The sequence below is a fragment of the Panthera pardus genome, unplaced genomic scaffold, assembly GCF_024362965.1.
Source record: "Panthera pardus isolate Hobbes unplaced genomic scaffold, ASM2436296v1 HiC_scaffold_13, whole genome shotgun sequence".
In the NCBI taxonomy this organism is placed as follows: Eukaryota; Metazoa; Chordata; class Mammalia; order Carnivora; family Felidae; genus Panthera; species Panthera pardus.
The window spans coordinates 86395059-86422358 of NW_026526688.1; the positions used below are offsets into that span (position 1 = coordinate 86395059).

A 27300-nucleotide genomic window follows, 5' to 3' on the forward strand; every position below is an offset into this window, starting at 1 on the left:
AGTCATTTAAGGGCTAAGCGTCCAACTTCAGCTCAGATCATGATCTCACAGTCCTTGGGCTCTGTGCTGACAGCTCAGAGCCTGGACCCTGCTTCAGATTCTGTGTCTCCCTCTCTCTCTCTGCCCCTCCCCTACTCACACTCTGTCTCTGTCTCTCAAAAATGAATAAATATTTAAAAAAAATTTTTTTTTAAACTTCCTTTGTACCCACAAAAAAGGAAAGTCCCAATAAACAGCTCCTTGAAGATGCTCACAACAGACTCAAGGGTGTCCAAATTTCTTTTTTTTTTTTTTTTTAAATTTTTTTTCAACGTTTTTAATTTATTTTTGGGACAGAGAGAGACAGAGCATGAACGGGGGAGGGGCAGAGAGAGAGGGAGACACAGAATCGGAAACAGGCTCCAGGCTCCGAGCCATCAGCCCAGAGCCTGACGCGGGGCTCGAACTCACGGACCGCGAGATCGTGACCTGGCTGAAGTCGGACGCTTAACCGACTGCGCCACCCAGGCGCCCCAAGGGTGTCCAAATTTCTTTAGAGAAATTGACAGAGAGCCGTTTTCCTGATGTTAAAATGTGTCATATGTGCTCATAACTCCCTTTTGTTAAAGTCCCTGAAGTCTGGGGGTGAACGCATTCCCATTTTATAGATGAGGAAAATAAAGAAAGGTCATTTGTATTGTGCCACACAAAGACTGCACATCAGGGTCCCAACGGCTGCCCCGACCCCACACCCCACATGACACAGGAAGTACAGTGGAACCCAGCCCTCCCTCCAGCTGTGACCATGGCCCTCCTTCCCCTGCCCCAGGCAAGGACATTCACCGAGCACTAGTCTCTGAAAGATTTCTTAAAAATGATAGGCCTTTCCCCCTCCTTTTCCCTTTTTTCTTTATAAAGTAAATTTCACAACCAGATTTGTTTTGTGCTATTCGTTGATGACTCTCTTCTCTGGCTACTCTTTGTGTTTGCCTGACTTCCCCCATGTGTGGCCATCTGTTGCTTTCCTACACCGATGCAGTGGGCTTGCTGCCTTATCAGCATCTGTCTGGAACTTTCCATCAAAAGAGAAGTAATCTCAGAGGAAGGTGATGGTGGTGGCCGCACGGAAAGCCCAGCACATGGTCAGGCTGCTTCCTGCCCACACAAGCAGTCATGACTTTAGCAGACATACAAAACCAGGGCTCTGCACACTTGCACTGAGGATATGGATACATCCCGTCCGAGCAGACTTCACTTCTTAAACAGGAATGTATTCTCTTAACAGGTATGGTCCTACAAAGCCATTTCAAGGAAAACAAAAGAAAGACTTTTGTTTTTAAAAATTGATTGACTCCATATAACCTTCAGGGTGGAAACAGCTTCTGCTAGCATTTGGGCAAAGGGAGGGGGGGACGTTAGAAGCGTCTCAGTTTCTTGGCGACATTGAGGTCCATGTATTCATCCAGAAAGCTGTTTGCAATCCCCAGGGTGCCCAGGACCGTCAGCAAGGCCAGAATCGCCAGACTCAGCCGGAACCCAGTGATCCTGCAGGGTGGACGTGAGGCAGAAAGGTGATCAGCAGCTGCAGGGATGAAGGGAGGCGTCTTCCTGAAGCAGGCAGCTCCACATGGACACCGCCCAGGACTTCCATGTCTTTGCCGTTTGAAAATTTTGATTCATCACATGAATTCAAGGGGGATGCCTAGGCACAGAGATTAATTGGCTCCTTTGAACATTCAAAGGATTATCAAGACCGGGACGAATTATTTCCTTTGCCACTTTTTGGAGATAGCACACAATTTTTGCAAGGATTTAAAGTGTGGCGGCCAGAAGTGCCCGTTCAGGGCACAGTTTGTACTTGATGTTCCTGCCTCGCACCCAGTAGGGCGGGGCCTGGACAGAATGGCCTCGGGCAACGCAGATGACTTTTGCAAACACAACCCTCAGGGCTACTACTATTCCCAGGAGCGGGAAGCTAATTCAGACTCCATCCTGCCACTTTTGCCTAAACATCCAATCCTTAATGTTCTCCTTACCTTTTTTTAGCTGCTTCTGAATATCCCCAGAAATACTGGTGACGGGCATATATGTACACCAGACCCAGACAGGTAGCAAAAACTATAGAGAAAAAATAGAGAAGATACAGGATATGATGGCAGGGTCTCAAAGTGCAATATGAAAACTGAGGGAAAAAAACTTACAAACTTCGTACGTGTCCAAAATATATACAGATCGCTGACAATTCAATCATGAAAGGAAAACAAATTAATTTTTTTTAATGGGCAAAATATTTGAATGGACAATTCATACAGGAAGATAAACAAATGTACCAATAAGCACATGAGAGTTGTTTCAGTATTCAACATCATTCAGTATCAGCAAGCTGCATCTTAAAACCACAATTAGAGGGGCACCTGGGGGGCTTAGTCAGTTAAGCGTCTGACTTTGGCTCAGATCATGATTTCATGGTTCAGGAGTTCAAGCCCCGAGTCAGGCTCTGTGCTGACAGCTCAGAGCCTGGCTCCTGCTTCGGATTCTGTGTCTCCCTCTCTCTCGGCCCCTCCCCTGCTCATGCTCTATCTTTCTCAAAAATAAATAAATATTAAAAAAATTAAAAACAAAACCAAAAAAAAAACCCTATTAGAGGACACCACCACATACCCACTAGGATGGCTAAAATTTAAACACACCAACACAAAACGTCGGTGATGCTGGAATCCTCATACACCCTTGGTGGGAGTACAGCCACTTTGGGAAAAGGTCTGGTAGTTACTTATGAAGCTAAATATACTTTTCACCCAGCAATTCCATCCCTATGTATTTACCCAAAAGAAATGAAAGCACTTTTCCATAAAAAGACTTGCACAGAAGGTTCATTGCAGCTTTATTCATAAGAGCCTAGATTTGGAAAGAGCCCAGAAACCTACCACCAGTAGAATGGATAACCAAATGGAGATAATCATACCACAGAATACCACTCAGCAATGAAAAGACACAGATACTTGCAACAACATGGTGAGTCGCAACATTTTGCTGAGTGAATGAAGCACTGCACAAGAGGTCACGCTGTATGATTCCAGCTATGTAAAGTTCTAGAATGGGCAAAACTACACTGTGATGAAAAAGACCAGAACAGCATCTGCCTCTGAGAGCACCTGACGAGGAGGGGCATAAGAAAACTTTCTGGGTGGTCATGTCCTGCATCTTGATGGGTATACACTTGTTAAAACTCATTGAATGGTACATGTATGATTTGTGCATTTCACCATACAGTATACAAATTTTACCTAAAAGAAACGTAAAGTGCGGCATGACCTGCCATCTGGTCTAACAGAAAACACCAATATCTTCCATACATTCAGGGACCCTCTCTCTCTTCCTCAGCACCCAACGGATGCAAATAGCCAGGGCCCTCTTGCACACTTGGAGTCTATCTGTGAGGCTCTGATATCCTGGATAAAATGAAATTCCTTATTTTATTAGGTCACAAACATTTTCTTTAGTTTCTACTCTATACCAGGTATTATTCTAAGGATCAGGGTGAGCAGTGAAATGGATACAAGCTTCCTACCTTTATAGAGTTTACCAGCAAAGACAGACAACCATGAGAAAAATGAGAAGAACATCACAGACTTGAAAGCATCGAGAAGGAAATGAAGTGGAATGGATGGGACCGTGGCGGGGAGGTGGAGGGGAGGACAGCGGAGCCACCTTTAGAAAGGGGTCAGGGAAGGCCTCCCTGAAGGGAGGACATGTGCGTGGGGCCTGCGGGTGAGAAGGAGAGGGCCGAGCAAAGAGCTGAGAAGAGAGGGGGTAGGGCCACCCGGCATGCGAGGGAGGAAGTGGAGAGATCCTGAGTGGGCTACAGTTAACCTCCCCATCTAATGACTTAACTCGCACAAAGCCAATGAGGACTATTCAGGGCAATTAATAGGCAACTTAACTTTTCATGAGAGAGAAGGAAAAGAAAATTACAACGGAAAACCCTTGTCTGACAGGAGGCCTCATTCAGCCCATTACAGTGAAATCCAAAGGGTCAAATAGCAGAGACTGAGTCCCATTATCAAAGGCACTTTTCCTATTAGTTGTTAATGCAGTCTTACCTGACAAGGAAAAACCCCTTCATTCATGCCCTTAGGGGAAAAAATGTGAGTTGGGATAAAGTTAAGAAGTCTTCCTCTAGAGGACATTTTATCTGAAGTTCCTCAGTTGACAGTAAAAAGTACAAGAAGACAGTGATGGGGTTGCCTTTGAAAGCAACTGGATTTGGGTTTATGGGAAATCTTAGCAATCAACTGTCAGATCCAAATGAAGCAACGAGAAAGCAAAAGAGATTGGGTTTCTCCAACTAAGGTAGCTGGTGATACTTGACCCCATTAAAGACACAGGCAGAGTTTGGGTTAAGCCTTCAGCTCTCCAGGGATATCTGCAGCCAAACAGAAAGTAGATGTCTGTAAAGTTGCTACATACAGGAGCACGACATCCTTGTGAACTTAAGAAAAGGTACATGGGTTATCGGAATACCTATAGACCCTGCCTGTACTTGAAATCCAGTTTTCTCCTACACTGATAAATGTTAAGTTGGACAAATTATCTGTGATTCGGTTTCCTCGTCTATAAAGTAGGATACGTATAAAAATTTAAAACAGGGGCGCCTGAATAGCTCAGTTGGTTAAGCATCTGACTCTTGATTTCGGCTCATGTCCTGATCTCAGGGTCGTGAGATCAAGCCCCGCATCAGGCTCCACACTGGGCATGGAGCCTGCTAAGATTTTCTCTCTCTACCTCTCCCTCTGCCCCTCCCCACTCTCTCTCTCAAAAAATAAAATAAAATAAAAATACATTATTTTTTTTTTATTTAAAATAGTTTCGGGCACATAATAAGTGCTCAATAAATAATAGCTATAATGATTAGGGTGAATTGTTGCAGATAAACTAGAATTAAGGAATCAGATTTGAAGACAAACTCATGTCATTTTCATCTGGGAGTGCCCAGCAGTTTGTTTCAAGTTGTTTTTTTTTTTTTTAATTACTGAATTAAATTGAAATGAAGCCAAAATTAATTTATCTTTATTTTTTTAATTTTTTTTAATGTTTATTTTTGAGAGAGAGAGACATAGTGTGAGCGGGGGAGGGGCAGAGAGAGAGGGAGACACAGAATCTGAAGCAGGCTCCAGGCTCTGACCTGTCAGCACAGAGCCCGACGCGGGGCTCAAACCCACGAATTGCGATATCATGATCGGAGCTGAAGTTGGATGCTTAACTGACTGAGGCACCCAGGCACCCCCAAAATTAACTTATTTTTAGAACAAGTGCTCTCTGATGCACATAGACATGGCTTATTTTGTTTAAAACAATTTCTAGGATCAGAAGATGTATGGTTACATGTCTGTACCTTAATGGTTCTAAGAACCACAGTCATCATTAGGTCAGAGCTGACTGTATTCTAAAATTACCTTGATTGAAATACCATCCAGCCATCCACAATGTAATCAGAAATATAGGGTAAAACTCCACACAGTTTTGTCTGCAGGAAAAAATAAAGACATGGGTTATATTATGAGAAAACTAAACACCAAAGCATTAAGCTTTCATCTGAAGGTAAATGTCTAATCTCTTCTTATAAAAATATGTAAGAATTACATACATGTCTTTTCATGTAAAATGAATCTTCCAAGGTAAGACTCAAAGATTGTTTAAATCTTAGACCAGGGCCAAGAATCACTCTCCTACAGGTAAACCACCAGTAGTAGGAATGAATTATACCTCTTTTCCAAAAGACAGACCTTGAGATGGTCCTGATTCTAAGGCTAAAATTCATTCTGTATCCTATCTACAGAACCCAGAAAATAACGCAACTTATGTAAATGAAATTTCTTCCCAAAATTCCTACACATTCATTGCCTTTCGATTGAGTTACTCAGCAGTTAAAAAATGTTTTTTTTTAATTTTTTTTAATGTTTATTTATTTTGAGACAGAGAGAGACAGAGCATGAATGGGGGAGGGGCAGAGAGAGAGGGAGACACAGAATCGGAAGCAGGCTCCAGGCTCTGAGCCATCAGCCCAGAGCCTGACGTGGGGCTCGAACTCATGAACCGTGAGATCGTGACCTGAGCTGAAGTCGGACGCTCAACCGACTGAGCCACCCAGGCGCCCCAAAAAATGGTTTTAAATAATTCCTGTAAAATTTCCTGAAGTCTATAAGTATTTTTCACTCCCATTTTACAGAGGAACAAACTAAGACCTGAGAGCACAAGCTGACTGATGCCTTGCAGAGAATCAAACGGACTATGTCATCGCCAGATTCCAAGTTCCGTCCTAACGTCAATTCAAATTGCCTCTATTCATAGAAGAGGTGGATGGAAATTTTGATACTATTTTAAGCGAAAAGGAATAGTTCTCTGGGAACTATAATTCATCTGCACCTAGCAAAGGGAAAGGAGATGAATTATATTCATGCTTCCCGTGCTACGCCCCCAAGTGATCTTAGTTAGGTTGACTGTGCTCCTTGCTGACAATATCATAACCAGAAAGAGCTTTAATATAATTCGTAATGAGGTCTTGAGTTGATCCTGATGGAAGCAGCATAATTAGACAGAATTAGAAATGATACCACAGTGTTCCTTAAAGCTTGAGTATTTAAGGTTATGAGGCAATTGACCTAGAAATAGTTGATACCAGTTCTTGAAGATCTGCATCTTCTATCCGAGGTCACCATGAGTGGCTCTTTTTTTTTTTCCCCAAATTAAAAAAAACAAATTGTTTTGCTTTGCTTTTGCTACCAAGATGGCGACATAGGTAGCTCCTGAACTTCCCTCCTCCCACGGATACGCTGATCGCACAGCCACACACAGAGCAATTCCCTCTGAAAGAAATCCCGAAACCAGCTGTGACTCCTTCAGTGCAGGCAAGGAGAAAATACCCACACTGAAATAGGTAGGAAAGATGGAGACACGCTCTCACCATAAACCCCATCCCCAGCACAGCACTATATCACCAGGTGGGAGTCCTCAACTCCTAGCTTCTCCCGGAGGACCTAGAGCACTCCAACTTTTTAAGACTTCCACTTGAGGGCTGGGTCCCCAAAACACTTAGCTCTGAAAGCTAATGGGGCTTGCATCCACAGGATTCGGGGTAAGACTCTAGCAGGACAGTGGCACAATCCCTCCCTTAAAGTGCCTACCAGCAGGGGCTGCGTCCCTGTGCACATCCCCTTGGGGCTCCCGGAAGTAACCCAGAAGATGGGAGAAGGGAGTATCCCAGAAGATAGGGGGAGGGGTGCTGAGGTCCTAGGTGAGCAGGGGTGATTAGAAGCCATTGAGATTCAGGCACAGGTGTAAATGTTAACTGCATTTATGCTCCCTGAGGGCAGAGCCTGGGCAGCTCAGCACCCAAAAAAGAGTCCCTTTGTCCCCTATAAGCAGCTCGTCACTGTTGGTCTTGCCCTGACCTCAGGTCTTAGTTGTGCTCATTCTACTTTTCCCCTGGCCCCTCATTTGATGGCCTGCCTTAAGCCCTAGTCCCTCTGAAATGAGGCTTTGTTCATTTCTTAATAGCATCTAACAGATTGAAAATAATTCTCTGATGGCTAGCCCTGGGGCCCTGCTATTTGCGGATGGTCTTCTCTGCAGCTGCCTGCTGAGAAGACCAGGTATTACTTGGCCTTGAAATACCTTGCATCCCATTCTACCTGCTCATTATGACCTCTTCCACCCTCCTCCAGCATGTGACCGTGTCTTTCTGCCACCTCAGTTAAATGGTTCATGCCTGGATATGTCCCAAGATAGCTGTTCACAGTGAGTTGTCCACAAACATTGTTTAACTCAAGGGGACCAAACTCTGAAAATCTGTTCTTGATAATCCTATCAGTGGCTACTCACAGTTACATTGACAAGAAGACCAAAATGAGAATAATTTCTGGTCTCTTCTGGACATGAAGATGTATTCTGTCCTCTTTCTATAGGAGATCCTCAGGGAAAATCTCCAAATGGGACAGAAAAGAGCTGGCAGCAGCTGTGTCCATTTCCATTTATGTGGGAAGAGAGGGTATAAGCTGATTGTGACCACTGATAGACTGTCCCCTTTCCTGCATGTCCACACTGAGGGAAACGAGTCTATCTACTCATTCCCTGGTTAGACCCCTCTTTGCTCAGTAGTCCTGTGCTCTTTTGACATCTAAATTTCCCATAAAATTATTAGGGAGAATTATTATTATTGTTATAGACAGGTGTCACCATGTGCCTCGAATTCTACCCAGGGGCAATAACAGAAAGAGGCAGCTAGAAAGACAGTAGGGGGATGAATCATCCTAGTTTGCCCTAGATTGAGCAGATTTTGAGAACGTGGGACTTTGAACTTTATAACCAAGATAGTCCCAGATAAACTGTAGTGGTCTGCCTAGAACTGAGGGTTCCCTGGGACACAGAACTTTGAGTGCTAAAACCAAGAAAGCCCCAGGCCAACTGAAAAGATCTAGTCACCATGAAGAATGACCTGAAGGAGCCTATGGAGATTGAATAGTTCAAGCTGCTGGAACCCCTCATGGATCATCCCCAGCTCCAAGGGATCCCGGAGCTCAGGACATGTGGCCACCGCGGGGTCCCACTTGGACGCGAGGGCGGTACCAAACTAAGTGCCGTTGGACCCTGTCTTAGTAAGTGTGCCGCTAAATTCAGCTCATTTTGGAAAGAAGAATCAAACGTTGGCCCGACAGCCAAATCTAGCAGTTCCTAAAATGCTAGTCTACAAATGTTTTTGATTGTATAGTGCTCATAGTTGCATAACCCCACAAAAAACAGAAATGGCCTGCTTTACAACAAAGATGATGTGAAGTTGGTGCCATACGGTAGCTGCCCGGCCTTCCTGGATTCGGGTGGGGCTATCTCTTGCCAATGGAAAGAGAAGGCGAAATGTGTCACTTCTGAGCCAAATGATTAAGAAGCTGGTGCGCCCAGATCCCTTCCCCCACACCTGGTTGAGTGGAGAGAACTCTCAGGACACGGATGGGGACAGACCCCTTAGATGGACAGAGCATAGGCCTCTCAATGACCATGGGGAAGGCCACTCAACCAGGAGCACCCACATAGGACACTTCGTGGACAGAACATAAACTTCCCTTGTGTTAAACCACTGGGATTATGGGGTTGATCCATTTAGCACGGCAAACACAATCAGCTGGAAAAATATATCACATACACTATAAAACCCACACAAAACAGAAATTCAAGAATGAGACTTTAAGAGCAAATATAAATAGAAGCTCCAAAATTTCCTCGTGCTCACAGCGGATGACTTAGTTCGCCCTCAGCATGTACATGTCATCTGGGAGACCTCTGACCTAAAACACTTGTGAATATCTCTGCTATTAGATTTAAATGCACAACAGGACACAGCGTATAGCAATCTTGTTCATAGAAAATCTGAACCATGCGCTGAAGGGAAAAACCTAATTAGCTATAGTACGTTTCTAATGGTACGACATCTTTCAAAAACCAAAAACAGACGAGGCAACTTAAAGGAGACTTTGTAGGAGCTTCTTCTCTTTCAAGTTTTTGTTTGCTCATTTTTCTTTCTCCTTCTGTTTGGGTGACTCATTCTGAAGCAGCGGGCTGCACACCGCCACGAGCAGCTCGCACTATTAACAGATGACCCAGCCCCGGTCTGCTGCCTTTTGACCCTGCAAAGTCTTTTCAATTATTACACTGGCCGAGGGTCAGAGCAACAGGTTAATATGCTCAGAAAAGGCTCGGGGATGAAAGGTGCTGAAGTTAATCTTTCTATATAGATTCGTAACTATCTAAATTGCTCCTTGTCAAGCAACCCTTGTGCGGGAACACCAGAGGACATTTGCCACTAATAGCAGGAGGGCAAGACTCTAACCACAACTTCAGTGGTGCCGCTGATAAGCAAAGGGATGAACCGATGAGGGAGTGAGGCTTGCAGCTCATCCAAATTCCTGCCGCTCCTCATCCCCCCGCTTCCGGAGGCTCACCCAGCTTGTGTGCAGAGCTATTTGGTGGTGGCATGAATGTTTGTGTCCCTCAAAATTCATATGATGAAGGTCTAATATCCAGCGTGGCTGTATGTGGAGTAAGGAAGTAATTAAGGCTAGAATGAGGTCAGAAGTGGGGGACCCTGATCTAATGGGATTGGTGTCCTTATAAGAAGAGACACCAGAGAGCTCTTGACACCCACCAGACTCACTCTGCCCAGCCCCTTCTCTGTGCTTGCATGCACACACCAAGGAAAGGACAAGTGAGGACACAGCAAGAAGGCAGCCATCTGTGAGCCCAGAGAAGAGAGCTCTGAGCAGAAATCCAAGCAGCGGGAACCTTGATCTTAGATCAAGGTCATGATCGCCCAGCCTCCAGAAGTGTGAGAAAACAAATGTGTGTTGTTTAAGCCACCCAGTCTGTGTTATTTTGTTACAGCAGCCCAAACTGACGAATACAGGCAGTTTGTGGAGAAGGATGAAGAACTCATCATTTAGAGTCATTCTCTGGCCTTGGGGATCCCTAGCCCTTTCCAATTCAGTGGATAAATACATCTTATGCATTCAGCTAATATCTAAGATGGGTACACTTGTAAGAAAAATGGAGATGTGTTTACTGTTTTTTATTTGACTTATTTGTTGTTGTACTAACCTATTACAAAAGTAGGTGACTCACATCACTATAATCCCAGTGTTACAGAATACCTGAAAAATTTTTTTTGTGAATTTTCCTTTCTCCAAAGTTTTTAGACATAAGTTAGAGCCACTAGTTTTAATTTCAAATTTTCAGGATTTGAATTTGAAATGACTATAAAAAGTAAGCGGAAAAGCAACGATAACAACAGCAACAAAATTTACAGCTATAGTAGAGTAAGAAGAGGGAAATGTTTCTGAAGAGTACTCAGATTCAGGATGATTGGGTTTACTTGTGGCAGGCTAATTCTGGAACAGGAAATGAGTAGTTCAATATTAAGCAAATAAGGATGCATTAAAAGAACTAAGTGAGAGGAAATCCTTCTATCTTACCCAGCACTAATGAAACCATTGTTGGGACACTGCATATACTTCTAGGCTTCCGGTTTAGAAATAACATGAAAAATTTTAGTCTAAAGAGAACAACCAAAATTTTTTCATAATTTGGGGGAAGAAGCTGAAGAATTATTACTACCTAGCCTCAAAATACAGAAGATGAAAGATAATGAAGATAATGATCCCCAACTGTATGAAAAAGAGTGGGGTCATTAGCAGCTATTCGTCTCTTCTGGTGAGAATAGAATCAGAGGGAATGTACTTAAATTGCCACAAGATCAAGGTATTACTTGGATCTACTTTTGAGATTTATAAAAGCCTTCAATCTAAAGGGATCAAGGTACTCAAATTAGACCAGATAGAATTTTCTAAGCTTAGCAATAACAAGAAGGACTGGCCCTTGTTGAAACTATAGTTGCTTTGTTCACAAGTTTAAAAGTGTATTCTGGCAAAAGACTGCAAAACTCTAGAAAAAGTCATCTCTAAGGCCCTCACGGTAGGAAGGAAAGTGGGAGTGGATGGGGGACTCTAACTCTAAAGTTACCTGGGACTGGTAACATGGGTAAACTGGGCTCCAGAATCATCATCTCTGCTTGGCAAATGAATATCCAACCTGAGGTGATGTTGAGACAGGAAATAGGTACTTCTGGGGTGGTGAGAGGGACCTGGAAGTGATTGTTATAAGACGTCAGGTTCCACTTAGGGACAGGATTAGCCCTAACACCAGGCTTCTTGGCCATACTTAGGGAAAAGCAGCAGGAAAAAAGAGTAGAGGAAAAGACAGCATTTCTGGTATAGCCAAGGTCATAAGATGTTCAAAGGAGGCTGAAGGACTCAATGCTTTGGTCCAGAAGAGCCAGAAAAGAAAGTACATTTTCTCTTAGGGATTTGCAGAGCTCAAGGAAGCCTACCCTATAGCCAAATAGGCTTTGGAATGACCTGGTTATCCCAGGGGATCCTGCCCTAACTACCTCAGATAAAATCAAAATGGCTTTACTAGCAATGAATTTAATCTGATTTTACCTGATTTACCTAAACCTTAGAACCTAAGGCAAGAACTTGGGCTGGTGCTATGGAACATCTAAGAAGAAATTCACGGAAGTGAGTAGGCCCATCCCCACTCACTCTTCAGAGAAACCTAGGACAATTACTACTGTACTCTTGAAGGTATTTTATGACTCCAAACTCACTCCCTCTACCCCAATTATTGGCTACTATTTTTTAACCCCTCTTCATTCTGCCATGGTTAATCAAACAGAACAAACAAAACACTTCTAACAAGGAAATTCGGTTTGTATACTTTTTCATAAACAGACATTTAAGAGAAATATTTGGAAATGGTGTCCAGCGATAGAAGAGAAGGGAGAAAGCAATAACTTGAAAGAAATCAAATTTGTGGAAAGTGTAAGAACAAACAGAACCAGAAGCGGCCCGAGGATTTAGAGTGCGGGAAGCCCAACACTCCCCAACAGAATGTTCTCAGATGACAGAAGACAAAGTGGGAAGATGTGGAATTTCCTCCTGTGATGATTTTTATAAATAGAACAGTGTCTCCCTAACTTCAAGCATTCATATATCACTGTCAACATTTTAACATCTCCGTATACCACTTACTATCTTTCTATAAATCAACTATTTTTTCCCTTAAATTAGGGAGAATGCAATTTTATGAGTAGAAAAAGAATATCACTTTTGAAATAAAGAATAAGTATAAAAATAAATCCCATGAGAACAAAATTTGCCAAGTTCTCATTAGATGCTGTTGATTGCTGAAGGCTCTGAGCATGAGACCCTCCCTCTGTCCAACAGGAGAATGGATGGTCCAGAGGTGTTGAGAATGCATACTCCCTGCTAAATGTGACAGATTGAACCCATGTCTATTTCTTCTCCATCCTGAAATCTCACTAAAATGCCAGGAAAGGAAAAAAAAAAAATAGATACAAAGTCAAGAACAAGGAGAATGGGAGTAGACACAACAGTGGAAGAGAGACGTTAGTCAGTTTCTGAATAAGGATGGCACTCAAGGGAACGGCAGCTGAGCTGACAGAGCACAGACAGATGAAGCCTAAGCACCTGCACAAGGAAGGTCCAAGGAAGACTAATGCACCGCTTATCCCAGAACCCAGGACACTCAGGAATTGGGGGCACCAGGTACCCGTGAGTCCAACCTAAAACAGAAGAACTGGTGGACAGACTATAATAAGGAGTGCCTTAGCTCCCCTCCACCTCTGATCCCCACCCCTACTACCCCATCACAGGAGATGGGAGGTCTATCGTCTAGAGAACCGGAACCAGAGAATCTCGTGGGGTCTAGGAACAATGGGAGGGGGGGGAGTGAGGATAAAATCTTGTACTGGAACCCACGTGAACCTACATACTACATAGTGGAAGAGCCTTCCTTCGTTCACCCACCACACTTTCAGGTTTCTAGAAGTGAGACCTATTTACCCATCCTCCTCCCTCATCCCATCCTTGCCTGCCCCCATAGGGGGCTTACGGGTTTTCCCTAGAGAAACCAAATGGTCCCAGAAAGATAACCTACAGATACTGACTTTGGGGACTCTACAAAAGGAAGCTGCTGCCCATCAATCACCCTTTAGTGAGCTGCCCACTCTACTGAGCCCCACCCATGCACACAGAGTCCCATCATTTTCTGATGCTCTTTACTAAATTTGCACAGATAGCCAACCGAGGATCACTTGATATTTGAGTAAAGCTTCTAAGGTCTCCTTTGCTCAGATCTCTTTGCTGGACCCTTGTCTTCTTGACCTCTAAGGCTGGTTCAGTCCTTGCTCCTCTTCTCTCCCTTCTCCTTTGTCTACACCCACTCCCTTAAGATTTCTTCTAAAAAAATTTAAAAAAAAAACCTTTCTTCCAATCTCATGGTTGTAAATCATCTTTGTGTGCCAATGGCCAATAACTCTTGAATTTATACTTCCGGTTCCAATCTCTATGCTGAAATGCAGATTTTTATACCCACGTCCCTGCTTCTCTCCACTTAGATGTGTAAACAATGTACGAAGCAGTTTATGATGCAAGAACGATCTGAGTAGCTTAGCCGATGACAATGCTTATAGTCTCTCCTTAGCTGTAGCATAAGTCACATCTCAGACACAACATGTCAAAAGGAGCCTCCTGGTCTTCCCCCCAAAACTGCTCCTCCCACTGCCTTGTCTCTCTGTTGTCTCTCTCATCTCTCCCAGGATGCTCAGAACAAAAATCCAAGGTCATTCTTGATGCTTCTCACATGCCATATTTATTATGTCAGGAAATTCTCTTGGCTCTACCCTCAAAACGTATCCAGAATCTGACCATTTCTCACCATCTCTACTGCTACATCCCTGGTTCAAGTTAGCTTCCTAACTGAATTTTCTGCTTCTCCCAATGCCTTCATATAGACCGTTCTCAGCAAAGCAGACCAAGTGATCCTTTTAAAGTATAAGATCATGGGTGCCTGGGTGGCTTAGTCAATTAAGTGCCTGACTTCGACTCAGGTCATGATCTCGTGATTCATGAGCTCGAGCCCTGCATCGGGTTCTCGGATGTCAGCATAGAGCCTGCTTTGGATCCTCTGTCCCCCTCTCTCTGCCCCTCCTCTGCTCATTCTCTCTCTCTCTCTCTCTCTCTCTCTCTCTCTCTCTCTCTCAAAATAAATAAATAAAAACTTTAAAAATAAAATAAAATATAAAATCATGTTACTCCTCTGCTCAAAACTTTATAATGACTCTCCATTTCACTCCGAGAAAAGCCAAAGGCCTTACAATGGCCTTTAGGGCCCTACGTGGTCCATCTACTACCTGTCTGACTTTCCCTCCTACCACTTTCTGTCAGCTCCTTCTCTCAACCACACTAACTTCCTTGCTAACCCACCAGGGACATTTCCACTTACGGTCTTCGCACTGGTCATTCCTCCTGCCTCAAGAATGTTTTCTCTGCGTGTTCATGTGGCTAACCCCCTTACCTGCTGCATAAGCTGTTGCTCAAGCGATACCTTGGTGGGGTCTACACCGACCACCCTAAGCAGCAACCTACCCCCGACTCACCCCCCAGCAACCCACCCCTGTGTGTTTTCCTTTTTCTTTTCTTTCTTAACACTTACCACCTCTTGCATAATATATTATTTTCTTATAATATTATCTGCTTATGGTTTATTTTCTGTCTTTTCTGGCTATGAGATAAACTTCAACAGACAAGGATCTTTATCTAATTTTTTCATTGATACATCCCAAGCTACTGGATATATCACACAATGCCAGATATATAGAGGTGCTCAATAAATATTAAAGGGGCAAATAATAAATAAAATTGAAATGCAAGGGACAAAATAGACAAATAAGAAGGAACTTAGAAAAAACAGAAATGATGGGGGCACCTGGATGGCTCAGTCGGTTGAGCATCTGACTTCGACTCAGGTCATGATCTTGCAGTTCGTGGGTTTGAGCCCCACGTCGGGCTCTGTGCGACAGCTCAGACCCTGAAGCCTACTTCAGATTCTATGTCTCCCTCTCTCTCTCTGCCCCTTCCCCACTCATGCTCTGTCTCTCTCTCTCTCTCTCTCCCTCTCAAAAATAAATAAACATTAAAATATTTTTTTTAACTTTTTTTTAACATTTATTCATTTTTGAGAGGGAGGGACAGACTGTGAGTGGGGGAGGGGCAGAGAGAGAGAGAGGGAGACACAGATTCCGAAGCAGGCTCCAGACTCTGAGCTGTCAGCACAGAGCCTGAAGCGGAGCCTGAACCCACAAACCGTTAGATCATGATCTGAGCCAAAGTCGGATGCTTCACCGACTGAGCCACCCAGGTGTCCCAAAAAATTTTTTTCAAAAAGAAAAAGCAGAAACGATACATGGAATTAAAAAATACATTATTATTGAGGTGCTCATGAGTTCGAGCCCCGTGTCGGGCTCTGTGCTGACAGCTCAGAGCCTGGGGCCTGCTTCGGATTCTGTGTCTCCCTCTCTCTCTGCCCCTAACCCATTTGCATTCTGTCTCTGCTCTCTCAAAAATAAATAAACATTAAAAAATATATATTATTATTAAAGTCCTCTGATATAAGAAAATAAATTGTCTCCATAAAACAAAAAAGGGATGATTTAATAGCAGCAGCAACAACTAAAGAACAATGAAAGAGGGGTGCCTGGGTGGCTCAGTTGGTTGGGCGTCCGACTTCGGCTCAGGTCATGATCTCGCGGTTGGTGGGTTCGTGCCCCGTGTCGGGCTCTGTGCTGACAGATCGGAGCCTGGAGCCTGCTTCTGATTCTGTGTCTCCCTCTCTCTCTGACCCTCCCCCGTTCGTGCTCTGTCTCTCTCTGTCTCAAAAATAAATAAACGTTAAAAAATTTTTTTCTTTTTAAATTAAAAAATAAAGAAAAATGAAAGAATAAAAATTAATTATTAGAAATTGAAATTGATATCTGAAACTTTTTTAAAAGATCAGTAACCAATCAGACAACACAAAGAAATAAAAGGCATCCAAGTTGGCAAGGAGGAAGTCAAACTTTCACTCTTCCCAGATGACATGATACTCTATGTGGAAAACCCAAGACTCCACCAAAAACTGCTAGAACTGATATATGATTTCAGCAAAGACGCAGGATATAAAACCAATATACAGAAATCAGTTGCCTTTCTATACACCAATAATGAAGCAGCAGAAAGAGAAATCAAGGAATTGATCTCATTTTCAATTGCACCAAAAACTATAAAATACCTAGGAATAAACCTAACCAAAGAGGTGAAAAATCTATATACTGAAAAGCAGAGAAAGCTTATGAAAGAAATTGAAGAAGACACACACACACAAAATAGGAATGCATTCCATGCTCGTGGATTGAAAGAACAAGTATTATTAAAATGTCAACACTACCCAAAGCAATCTACATATTCAATGCAATCCCTATCAAAATAACACCAGCATTCTTCACAGAGCTAGAACAAATAATCCTAAAATTTATAAGGAACCAGAAAAGACCCCAAATAGCCAAAGAAATCCTGAAAAAGTAAACCAAAGTTGGAGGCATCACAACCCCAGACTTCAAGCTGTATTACAAAGCTGTCATCATCAAGACAGTATGGTACTGGCACAAAAACAGACACATAGATCAATAGAACAGAACAGAGAACCCAGAAATCTGCCCACAAACATATGGCCAACTAATCTTTGACAAAGCAGGAAAGAATATCCAGTGGAAAAATGACAGTCTCTTCAGCAAATGGTGTTGGGGAAACTGAACAGTGACCTGCAGAAGAATGAACCCAGACCACTTTCTTACACCATACACAAAAATAAACTCAAAATGGATGAAAAGAAGCCATCAAAATCTTAGAGGAGAAAACAGGCAACAACCTCTTAGACCTTGGCCATAGCAGCTTCTTACTTGACGTGTCTCCAGAGGTAAAGGAAACAAAAGCAAAAATGAACTATTGGGACCTCATCAAGATAAAAAAAAAAAAAAAAAACCCTCTGCACAGGAAACAATCAGTAAAACTAAAAGACAACCAATGGAATGAGAGAAGATATTTGTAAATGACATATCAGATAAAGGTTACTATCCAAAACCTATAAAGAACTTATCAAACTCAACACCCAAAAGACAAAAATCCAGTGAAGAAATGGGCAAAGACATGAATAGACACTTCTCCAAAGAAGACATTCAGATGGTTAACAGACACATGAAAAAATGCTCAACATCACTCATCATCAGGGAAATACAGATTAAAACCGCAATGAGATACCACCTCATACCTGTCAGAATGGCTAACATTAACAACTCAGGCAACAACAGATGTTGGCGAGGATGCGGAGAAAGGGGAACCCTTTTGCACTGCTAGTGGGAATGTGAGCTGGTGCAGCCACTCTGGAAAACAGTATGGAGCTTCCTCAAAAAATTAAAAATAGAACTACCCTATGACCCAGCAATTGCACTACGAGGCATTTATCCAAGGGATACAGGTGTGGTGTTTCAAAGGGGCACATGCACCCCAATGTTTATAGCAGCACTATTGACAATAGCCAAAGTATGGAAAGGGCCCAAATGTCCATCGATTGATGAATAGATAAAGAAGATGTGGTATATATATATACAATGGAGTATTACTTGGCAATCAAAAAGAATGAAATCTGGCCATTTGCAACAATGTGGATGGTACTAGAGTGTATTATGCTAAGCAAAATAAGTCAGTCAGAGAAACACAAATACCATAGGAATTTAAGATACAAAACAGATGAACATAAGGGAAGGGAAGCAAAAATAATACAAAAACAGAGAGAACCAAACCATAAGAGACTCTTAAATACAGAGAACAAACTGAGGGCTGCTGGCAGGGTGTTGGGCAGGGAAGGGCTTAAGTGGTGAGGGGCATTTAGGAGGACACTTGTTGGGATGAGCACTGGGTGTTATATGTAAGTGATGAATCACTAAATTCTATTCCTGAAATTATTATTACACTGTATGTTAACTAACTTGGATTTAAATACATACATACATACATACATACATACATACATACATACATAAAATACACAAAAGATCAGTAAACAGAAGTTCAAGAAATTTCCCAGAAAGAACAAAAACCCAAGAAGATGAAAAACCGAAGATAAAAGAAAACTAGATGACCAGTCCGAGGATCAACATGCAACTAATACAGATTTTAAGAATAAAAGAACAGAGAAAATGAAGAAGAGGAAATTCAGGGTAAAAATATTTTTAGAAAATTCCAGAACAGAAAGACGTGAGTTTTCAAGACATGAAAAAGTCTCATCTAAGGTTTAGCATAGTGAAGACAAATGCCTCCAAGCAAGCACAGAACCATACCGTCTTAGGACACTGGGATTTAGGAAGATCCTAAAGCTTGCACAGTTTCCAAACAAAAAATCAAGAATCAGCATAGCACAGAACATCACAACAATATCAGTGGAAATTAGAAAATAAAAGAGGAATATTTTCAAAATTCTGACAGTAAGGATTTTTAACATAGAAATATATGCCTAACCAAGCCATCTATCAACTGTGAGGCAGAATAAAGTCATATTTAGAAGTGGAAAGTCTCAAAATTTGACCAACTATTCACCCTCTCTCAGAAAACTGCAAGGTATGTTCCACCAAAATGAGAGAAAGCCAATAAATAGGAAAATAGAAGATCCAGGAAACAGGCGATCCAAATCAAGAAAATATAAGGGAAATTCCTGAGGATGATGACAAAAAGCCCCACAATGACAGCAGGTAACACATTTAAAGAGCAACCTCCAGATGGGAGCAGAAAGATTGAGGACTCAAAAAAAAAAAAAAAAAAAAAGGACTCTAACAGAGATAATCCAAAAAAAAAAAAAAATGGCATTACTAGATTAATGTATTTGAATGTATTAAGAGGAGACTTTCAGTTCTGTTAAAGATTTGAGGATGAAACTAAGCAAACAAATAAACAATGAAGCAGTCACTAATCCCAGGTAAAACAAAAAATTCACAAGGAGATGAAATCATAGTATATTATTGGACTCAGCTTTGAACGTTACTTATAATTAGAATAATATAAACATTGGCTATTGGTTTAACTCAACAAAGTGATGTACTGGAGGGTAGACGTAAAGAAAAGAGGAAGTGGAGAAACATGAAATTCTTTCTCCCATAAAAGGAAGCTGATTGATAATGTCTAAAAATTGTGAATCAATAAATAACAGTGAAAGCATAGTGCTTAGAAATATGGAAGTAAATGCCAAAAATGCCAGTCACAAGGGTGCCAATGGTTGTCTCTAAGGCTAGATTGGCAGTAAGGAGAGTTATCTGTTGCTTTCGGGCACGTAATCTCACTTGATTTTCAGACCACATACATGCATTACTCTGATACAAATAAATATTAGAATTGGGACATACTGGGACCAAACCAATACTTTCCACTTGACATAATCATAAAGATTCAAAGACAATTGAAATGGACATGACTTTGTCATCATGTTGTTCACTGTTACTGAAAATCATATCTTGGGCATAAAGTTTTAGTGAAGTAAGAGATCAAGCTCTGGAGATGTGCTGTAAAACACTGTATCTCTAGTAACAGCAATGTTTTATACATTTAAATTTTTTAAGAAGGTATATAGCTCATGTTACATGTTCTTACCACAATAAAATTTTGTTGAAAAAAATCTATGTCTATGCATCTCTTAAAACTATCTCTTCTACCAACAGTAGTATTCATCCCAATGCTCAAGCCTAGAGAGTAGTCTGTGCAACCCCTGTTGAAGCAAAGAGATGGACAAGAGAACAATGCTGTCAGCTCAAGGATCATGACTTGCCCAGAGTGATTCAAGATGTATAAAAAGCTGAATAACCCACTTATCATTAACGAAATAAAATTCCATAGTTTAACATTTTTCCACAAGGAAAACACCAGGTTCAGATCATTTTATAGGCAAATTCTAAGAATTTGGAAGGAACACACTCTTCCAATCTTATTAAAATTCTCTGAGAGAATAATTCTCTAACTCATTGCATGAGACTAGTATAATCTTGATATCAAAATGGGACAAACATCATATAAGAAAGGAAAATTATAGGCCCACGTCACTCATGACAGAGATGAAAAATCCCACAGTGTTAACAAAAGAATAGAATGATATATAAATGGTGACGTGTGCAATGTTTCTAAAAGCACTTATCTGGGGGTTTGAAATAAAAAGGGAGCCCTAGCATCTGCAGCAACCAAACTCATGGTGTGGCTGCTGCAGAACATTCTGTAGAGATCTGAAAAGACAAGATGATCAAAATCACTACAAGTCTGTATGAAATGGGAAGCTTTCTCATTCTTATACGCTTTGGATTTCAGGAAATGGTTCATGGGCAGAGGATGATAATGACCCACCTCTGTTTCAAGGAGAAAGGAAAAATTAAGATAGAAGATGGATGTCATAGCTAATCCAGCTTGAGGCTATTGAATTCTAAGGGTACTGGAGGGGCTCTTTAACCAAACTGCCGTGCTTAAAGGTGTATACCAGTCATTCTTAAGATCCCTGCCTTTTCTGTAAATGCATCCTCTGAATTCATAACATAGGTGGATAAAGGCTTCATGTACTAAATACTTCAAGCTTTGAGCATCATGAGAAGGGGCATGGCTGTGAAGACTGGTTTGTTACAATGAGATATCTTCTCTGCACATCTTTCCCCTGATCGGAATCGTCTATATGTGACCACTGAAGGGTGGAGGAAGCATTACTTACTGTGCACGAAATATTCTCTCAAACTCTGGTGACCCAGAGACTGCTGGGGGTGTAACTTTGTATTTTAATCTTGCCTTTCCTACATGCAAAGCAAAATAACCTGCAAGTATAGAGGAATTAACAATTAAAATGTGGCACATCACTATTCATTAGAAAAACACAAATTCAAACCATAATTAGATACCACTGCATACGTATTAAGATGTTTAAAATTCAAAAGACAGACCATATCAATTAAAAAAGACAGGTGAGGCTATAAGAACAACTAGAATTCTCAAAGACTCTGGCAGGAGTGTAAAATGGTATAATCACTTTGGGAAACCATTTGGAAGGGATTTTTTACTTAGACATACATAGATTGTATAGCCAGTCACTCCACTCCTAGTGATTTCGCCGAGAAAAATTAAATTATATGTCCATACAAAGACTTGTACACAAATATTCATAGCATCTTTATTCATAATAGCCAAAAATTAGGAACAACTCTGTGATGGTTAATTTTGTGTCAAGTAACCTAGGCCGTGGTGCCCAGCTGTTTGGTCAAGCACCAATCTAGATGGTTCTGCGAAGATATTTTTTGAATATGATGAACATTTACATCAGCAGACGCTGAGTAAAGCCACTCCTTGATGTGGTGGGCCTAATCCAATCAGTTGAAGGCCTGAAGAGAACAGATGGACATTACCCAAAGGAAAAAGAATTCTGCCTCCACACTGCCTTGAGACTCAATACTGCAACAACACTTGCTGGAATTTCCAGCCTTCCAGCCCACCCTGCAAATTTCAGAGCCTCCAGCCCCTGCAGTGGCATGAATCAATTTTTAAAAATAAATGCCTCTGTGTGAGTGAGTGAGTGTGTGTGTGTGTGTGTGTGTGTGTGTTTGTGTGTGCATCTGCTGTATTGTTTCTGCTTCTCTGGAGAACCCTAACACAAATGTTGATCAACAAACTAATGGATAAACAAATTGTGGTATATGTGCCATATCTATATAAGAGAAATACTGTAAGACAGTAAAAAGGAATGAACTGTTGGGGAGCCTGGGTGGCTCAGTCGGTTAAGCGTCTGACTCTTGGTTTCAGCTCAGGTCATGATCTCACGGCTCATGAGTTTGAGACCCACGTAGGTCTCTGGGCTGACAGTGCAGAGCCTGCTTGGGATTCTCTTTCCCTCTCTCTGCCCTTCCCCCACTCACCTACTCTGTCTCTGTCTCTCAAAATGAATGAATAAACTTAAAAAAAAAAAAAAAGAATTAACTATTGATACATGAAACAACATGGATGAACTTCACACTAATTATGTTGGATGAAAGCAGCAAGATCAGAAGAGAATATTGCTGTACAGTTTCATTTACATAAAATTCTCAAAAATGCAAATGAATCCGCAGTGACCTAAAACGGATCAGTGGCTGCCTGGACATGATGAGAGGCAGGAGGGAGGGTCACAAGAAAACTTTGGAGGATGATGGCTTCCTGTGTGACTCAGTTTCACTACTATAAAATGATCATGACTTTATTGTCCTTCATTGGCCACAGCTGTTGCATTAGATCATCCAACCCTGTGCTGGAGTCACTTACATCTGACGGTCAATCCCGTAAACCTCATTCACTTTTGGACCCACACTTCCTCCTTGGTCGGTTATTCTCACCTCCTGTCTTTCTCGCCCTCCTTTTACACCATGATTAGTGCTGGGGCCTATTAGTTCCCTTCGGATGATGTCTTCCAGCCACAGTTCCTTTCCAGGTCCCTCCAACGCTCTTCTGGTCTCACTTATCTTAATACCTCCATGTCCCTTTCCTACTTGCTAATGTTTCAATACCAGTTTCCTTTTCCACACCAAGTTTTTAGCTTGTGTGACAGTATCAGGTGTGATGCATTTCCTCCAGAGAAACAATATGATCTCCCCTCTGACAAGTCAGTAAATAGCGAGCCTGGGTTAGTAAGGCCTCACAGAGCGGGACTCTTCCCTCCCCCTGAATTCCTCTCTGCTATGAATAAACTGTTGCTCAGGATCTAAAAGCTGTAGCTGAATGTCTAAAAGGGTGTAAATACTTAGGACTAGAGTCTCTCATTCAAACTGCAGTGGCATCCCTGAAGCCTGAGAGAGCACAGTGAAGAGACCGAAAATGTGGGAGACTGAGCACTGTTTCCAACCCCGGGCTAAATCCTCTCAAGGCAGCATAAATCCAGAGGGGCCAATAACTCAAGGGTCCGCCTGGAGCCAGAAAGGAGATCTGACTGCAGCCGAGAAAATCTGCAGGCCCTTGCCGATCTGCACCCCGCTGCTCCCACTGTTTCTAAGTTGTTCCACAGCCTTGGAGAAAACACTCGGTAAGGCTTCTTGCTTCCATCTGTAAGAAGGGAACCATGAAAGATGTGCACTCCTTGATTTACACATTGGCGATGGTGCAAGAACCCAGAGCTTCGAGATGAAGCTGTGACTACGCGAAAGCTTAGGAAGGGCTCTCTCCCTCACGGCTATTCATAGCACCTGGTTGCACCTGTCTGTAAAGGCAGCAAATGTGAGGAAAGAGCTTCAGTCAGGGGCAGAGCTGTTTGGATGCTCCCCAACCAGCCCACCCACAGCTGCAGGCAGAAGGATTCAGTTGGGCCAGCACAGTCCCAAGGAGGAGAAGCCCCTCTCTGTTCTTTCAGGTCAGGGGCCTTAGAGAGACTATGGCTACCGCGGGGATAACGGGATGAGGACAGAAAGGCTCTTTTACCTTTTCTGGAGTGCGTCAATTTTCTTTCCCCTCCTAACATCACTTTAAAACTACCTGAGGGGTGCCTAGGTGGCTCAGCCAGTCAAGCATCTGACTTTGGCTCAGGTCACAATCTCGTGGTTCATGAATTCACGCCCCATGTCGGGCTCTGTGCAGGCAGCTCAGAGCCTGCTTCAGATTCTGTGTGTCTCTCTCTGCCCCTCCCCTGCTCATGCTCTGTCTTTCTCCCTCTCTCTCTCTCTCAAAAATAAATAAACGTTTAAAAAAAAAAACTACTTGAGAATACTCTACTTTTGGTTGGCCTGTCTTTCCTGTCTCCTTCACTTTCTCCAGAGGAGCACATGCGTGCCAGGGAGAGTGAATCGAGAACCCTTCCTGTCCCACCATGCCACCTACCCTTCCCCAGCCGCAGCCAGCCTTCTTTCCCATCGTGTGGCTGCCTCTCAGTCCAGCAGCAGCTTCCTTCTGTGGGGAAGCAGCGATGATGGGGACTAGTCATGCTGAGTGCCAACCCCAGGCCAAGGATACTGGTGGGCACTTCTCACCCAGTGTCCTGTTTGACCCTCGTTTTTTTAATATGTGTGTGTGTGTGTGTGTGTGTGTGTGTGTGTGTGTGTGTGTGTTTAGAGAGAGGAAGCACTAGCAAGGGAGGGGCAGAGAGAGAGGGAGACACAGAATCCCAAGCAGACTCTGTGCTGTCAGTGCAAAGCCCAACATGGGGCCTGAACCCACAAACCACGAGACCATGACCTGAGCCAAAGTCAGACAGTCAACTAACTGAACCACCCAGGCACCCCTGCTTAGCCTTCTTTGATGAGGACACTGAAGGACAGAATATCCTGGCCAGGCGCACCCAGCTTGTTAAGTGTCTGAACTGGACAGATGTGGGATTGTCTGTCTTCAAAACTCAACCTGCTTCTACCATGGTATATGGGGCCCCCTCTCCATAAACACCAGACTTCTGTAGAAGCAGCAAATTCTGGTTCTTAATGCCAACCAGTTATGTCTTTTCTTTCTTTCTTTCTTTCTTTCTTTCTTTCTTTCTTTCTTTCTTTCTTTCCTTCTCTCTTTCTCTCTCCCCCACCCAACCAGTAAATGTTCCCTGTCTATCACTGTTAAAAAAAGAGACAACAGGCCCAAAAGGGAGTCATCTATGCTAACATCACCAATCCTAGACATAACACCTCACTTAATTATGGTTTCAACCTCTCCCAAAAGTGGAATCTTAAACCAGCCAATCTGGAATTACGTGGTTAGCACCACAGAGGCAATCTGCCTGACCGACTCCTGCCATTCCCTAAAAGAAGATGACCTTTGCCACAAATAATCACAAACTAGCAACTTCCTGTTCTGCCCCCTTCTGCCTGTAAAAGTCTTTCACATTGCACAACTCTCCAGAGCGCCTTTCTACCTGCTAGATGGGATGCTGCCTGATTCAGGACTCATTGAATAAAGCCAATAAGATCTTCAAAATTTTTTTTAATCTTCATTGATTTTTAAGAGAGACAGAGAGACAGAGAGACAGAATGTGAGGAAGGGAGGGGCAGAGAAAGAAGGAGACACAGAATCCCAAGCAGGCTCCAGGCTCTGAGCTGTCAGCACCCCACCCGACGCAAGGCTCAAACTCACGGACCTCAAGATCATGACCTGAGCCGAACTCGAAGGCTTAACCGACAGAGCCACCCAGGCACCCCATAAACCAATAAGATCTTGACATTTTACCCAGTTCAATTCTGCTTTCTAACACCACCAGCCACCACTGTCCCAGTCTCCTCTCCTCTCCCCACCCCCACCTAACCTCTGGCCACAGTTCCCACGGAGCCCTGCACCCACCAGCAAACAGAAACCTCTCTGTGAGGCTGACAGAGGCTCTGTCTGGGGCATCTGTGGACCTGTTCCCGGGCTCCCCACAGCACCAGAATGAGGGCACACATGGGGTCGGCAGTGTTCACGTGTAGTGGTATGTGAACCATGGGGTCAGCACAGGGGCACTTGAGACCTAAGTGTTGCTTTAGTTGGCGATAAAAATCCTGCTCTACTCCACTACTCCGGAAAACACTGTGAATCCAACCACAAAATGTGTATCCTATGGTAGAACAGTTTCATAAACTCATAAAACAGACCGGTTAGGCAAGACATGAAGTGTGCATGCGGGCCTGGACTTTATCCCATGCACCCTGAGCAGTCCTCAGCTCTGCCCCCTTCCTGGTAGGAGCACACTTGGAAAAATAAAGAAGTATGCATGGTTGGTTCCGAGTCTTGCTCACCCGTGCCCAGACTCTTTTCCCCATTTAGCATGTTAAGTTGGTGATCATGGATAAGATGATAAGAACCGAGCAAATGTGACCCCCGTGGAGCAAATGCCCTTTACATAACCAGGCAGTCGAGATATCAAATAATCCTAGTGGGACGGTGCTTTAAAAGTTAGATTCGTCACTTAACCTGAAGCTCGTGTTTCTGCAGATTTTTTTAGACCTGGTTCTCGTACCTGCCATAGGCAGTTTATTTAAGAAAACACTAATTAAAAGATCAGTGTTTCAGAAATGGCAGCCATGGTTTACAAGCAGGTACAATGTTTCCTCTGGCACATTCCACATTCATAGCTAGTGCGCTTCTACCCTCATTTGAACTGGGCTGGGGGTGGGAACCACAAACAATGCAGAATCGCTGGGCTCAGAAAGCCTACCACGTCCCCTTTGGGAGAACTAATCCTTGGAATGTTCCAAATCTGTTCCCAGGGAAGGAGGCGCTGATGACCCAGAGTGGAGCAGGCACTCACACACTCATGGGCACCAGCAAGTAAGTATGAAACTCAAAAACTGGACCTCCCTCCCTCTGCCACACACGCACACACACTGCCCGAGACTTACTTTGTTGACAGGCGGACAAGACTGAGACAGCGGCCAGCAAGATTGAATGCCCAGCCATCTTTAACACCGACTGTTCTGGTTCAGGGAACTATTTGTTGAAACTGAGGGGAAGATAACAGGCACTTTCGACTTGGTAATGTTGACCTTCCTTATAAGGTAAACAAAGCTGGAGAGGAAGAAAAAAAAAAAAAAAAGGACGATTCAAATGGCTGAGTGACCTTTGCCCTGGAACAGGAATCGGGAAGGCCGGGTCGATCTGGAGCTGCCAGTCACAGATCTTTATCTGGCAGGGGAGCAGCCTCCGAGCTGGCTCTAAGTCTGTCTCCTCCCGTGCAGTGTGGGGGCTGCGGCTCAGCCCGAGGGACTAGCCCTCCAGCAGCTGCACCTGCAGACAGACCCATCTTCTCAGCCAGTTGGAAAACAATTTCCCCTGCCCCTTTTCCAACTCTGGACCCTTCCAGACTCTGGACCCTTGAGTCTCTTTGCCCAGCTCCAAG

At 43.1% G+C, this 27300-nt stretch overlaps 1 protein-coding gene across 1 annotated transcript; it reads right to left on the minus strand.

Moving 5' to 3' along the window:
- Nucleotides 1-1229: 1229 nt before the first annotated feature.
- Nucleotides 1230-26969, minus strand: MGST2 (microsomal glutathione S-transferase 2). The gene is made up of 5 exons (XM_019419995.2): nt 26804-26969; nt 21214-21313; nt 5436-5506; nt 2016-2097; nt 1230-1524 (listed from the first exon to the last, which is right to left on the minus strand). The coding sequence occupies exons 1-5, from the start codon at nt 26859-26861 to the stop codon at nt 1395-1397; spliced, it is 441 nt and encodes a 146-aa protein (XP_019275540.1). The 5' UTR covers nt 26862-26969; the 3' UTR covers nt 1230-1394.
- Nucleotides 26970-27300: the final 331 nt, after the last annotated feature.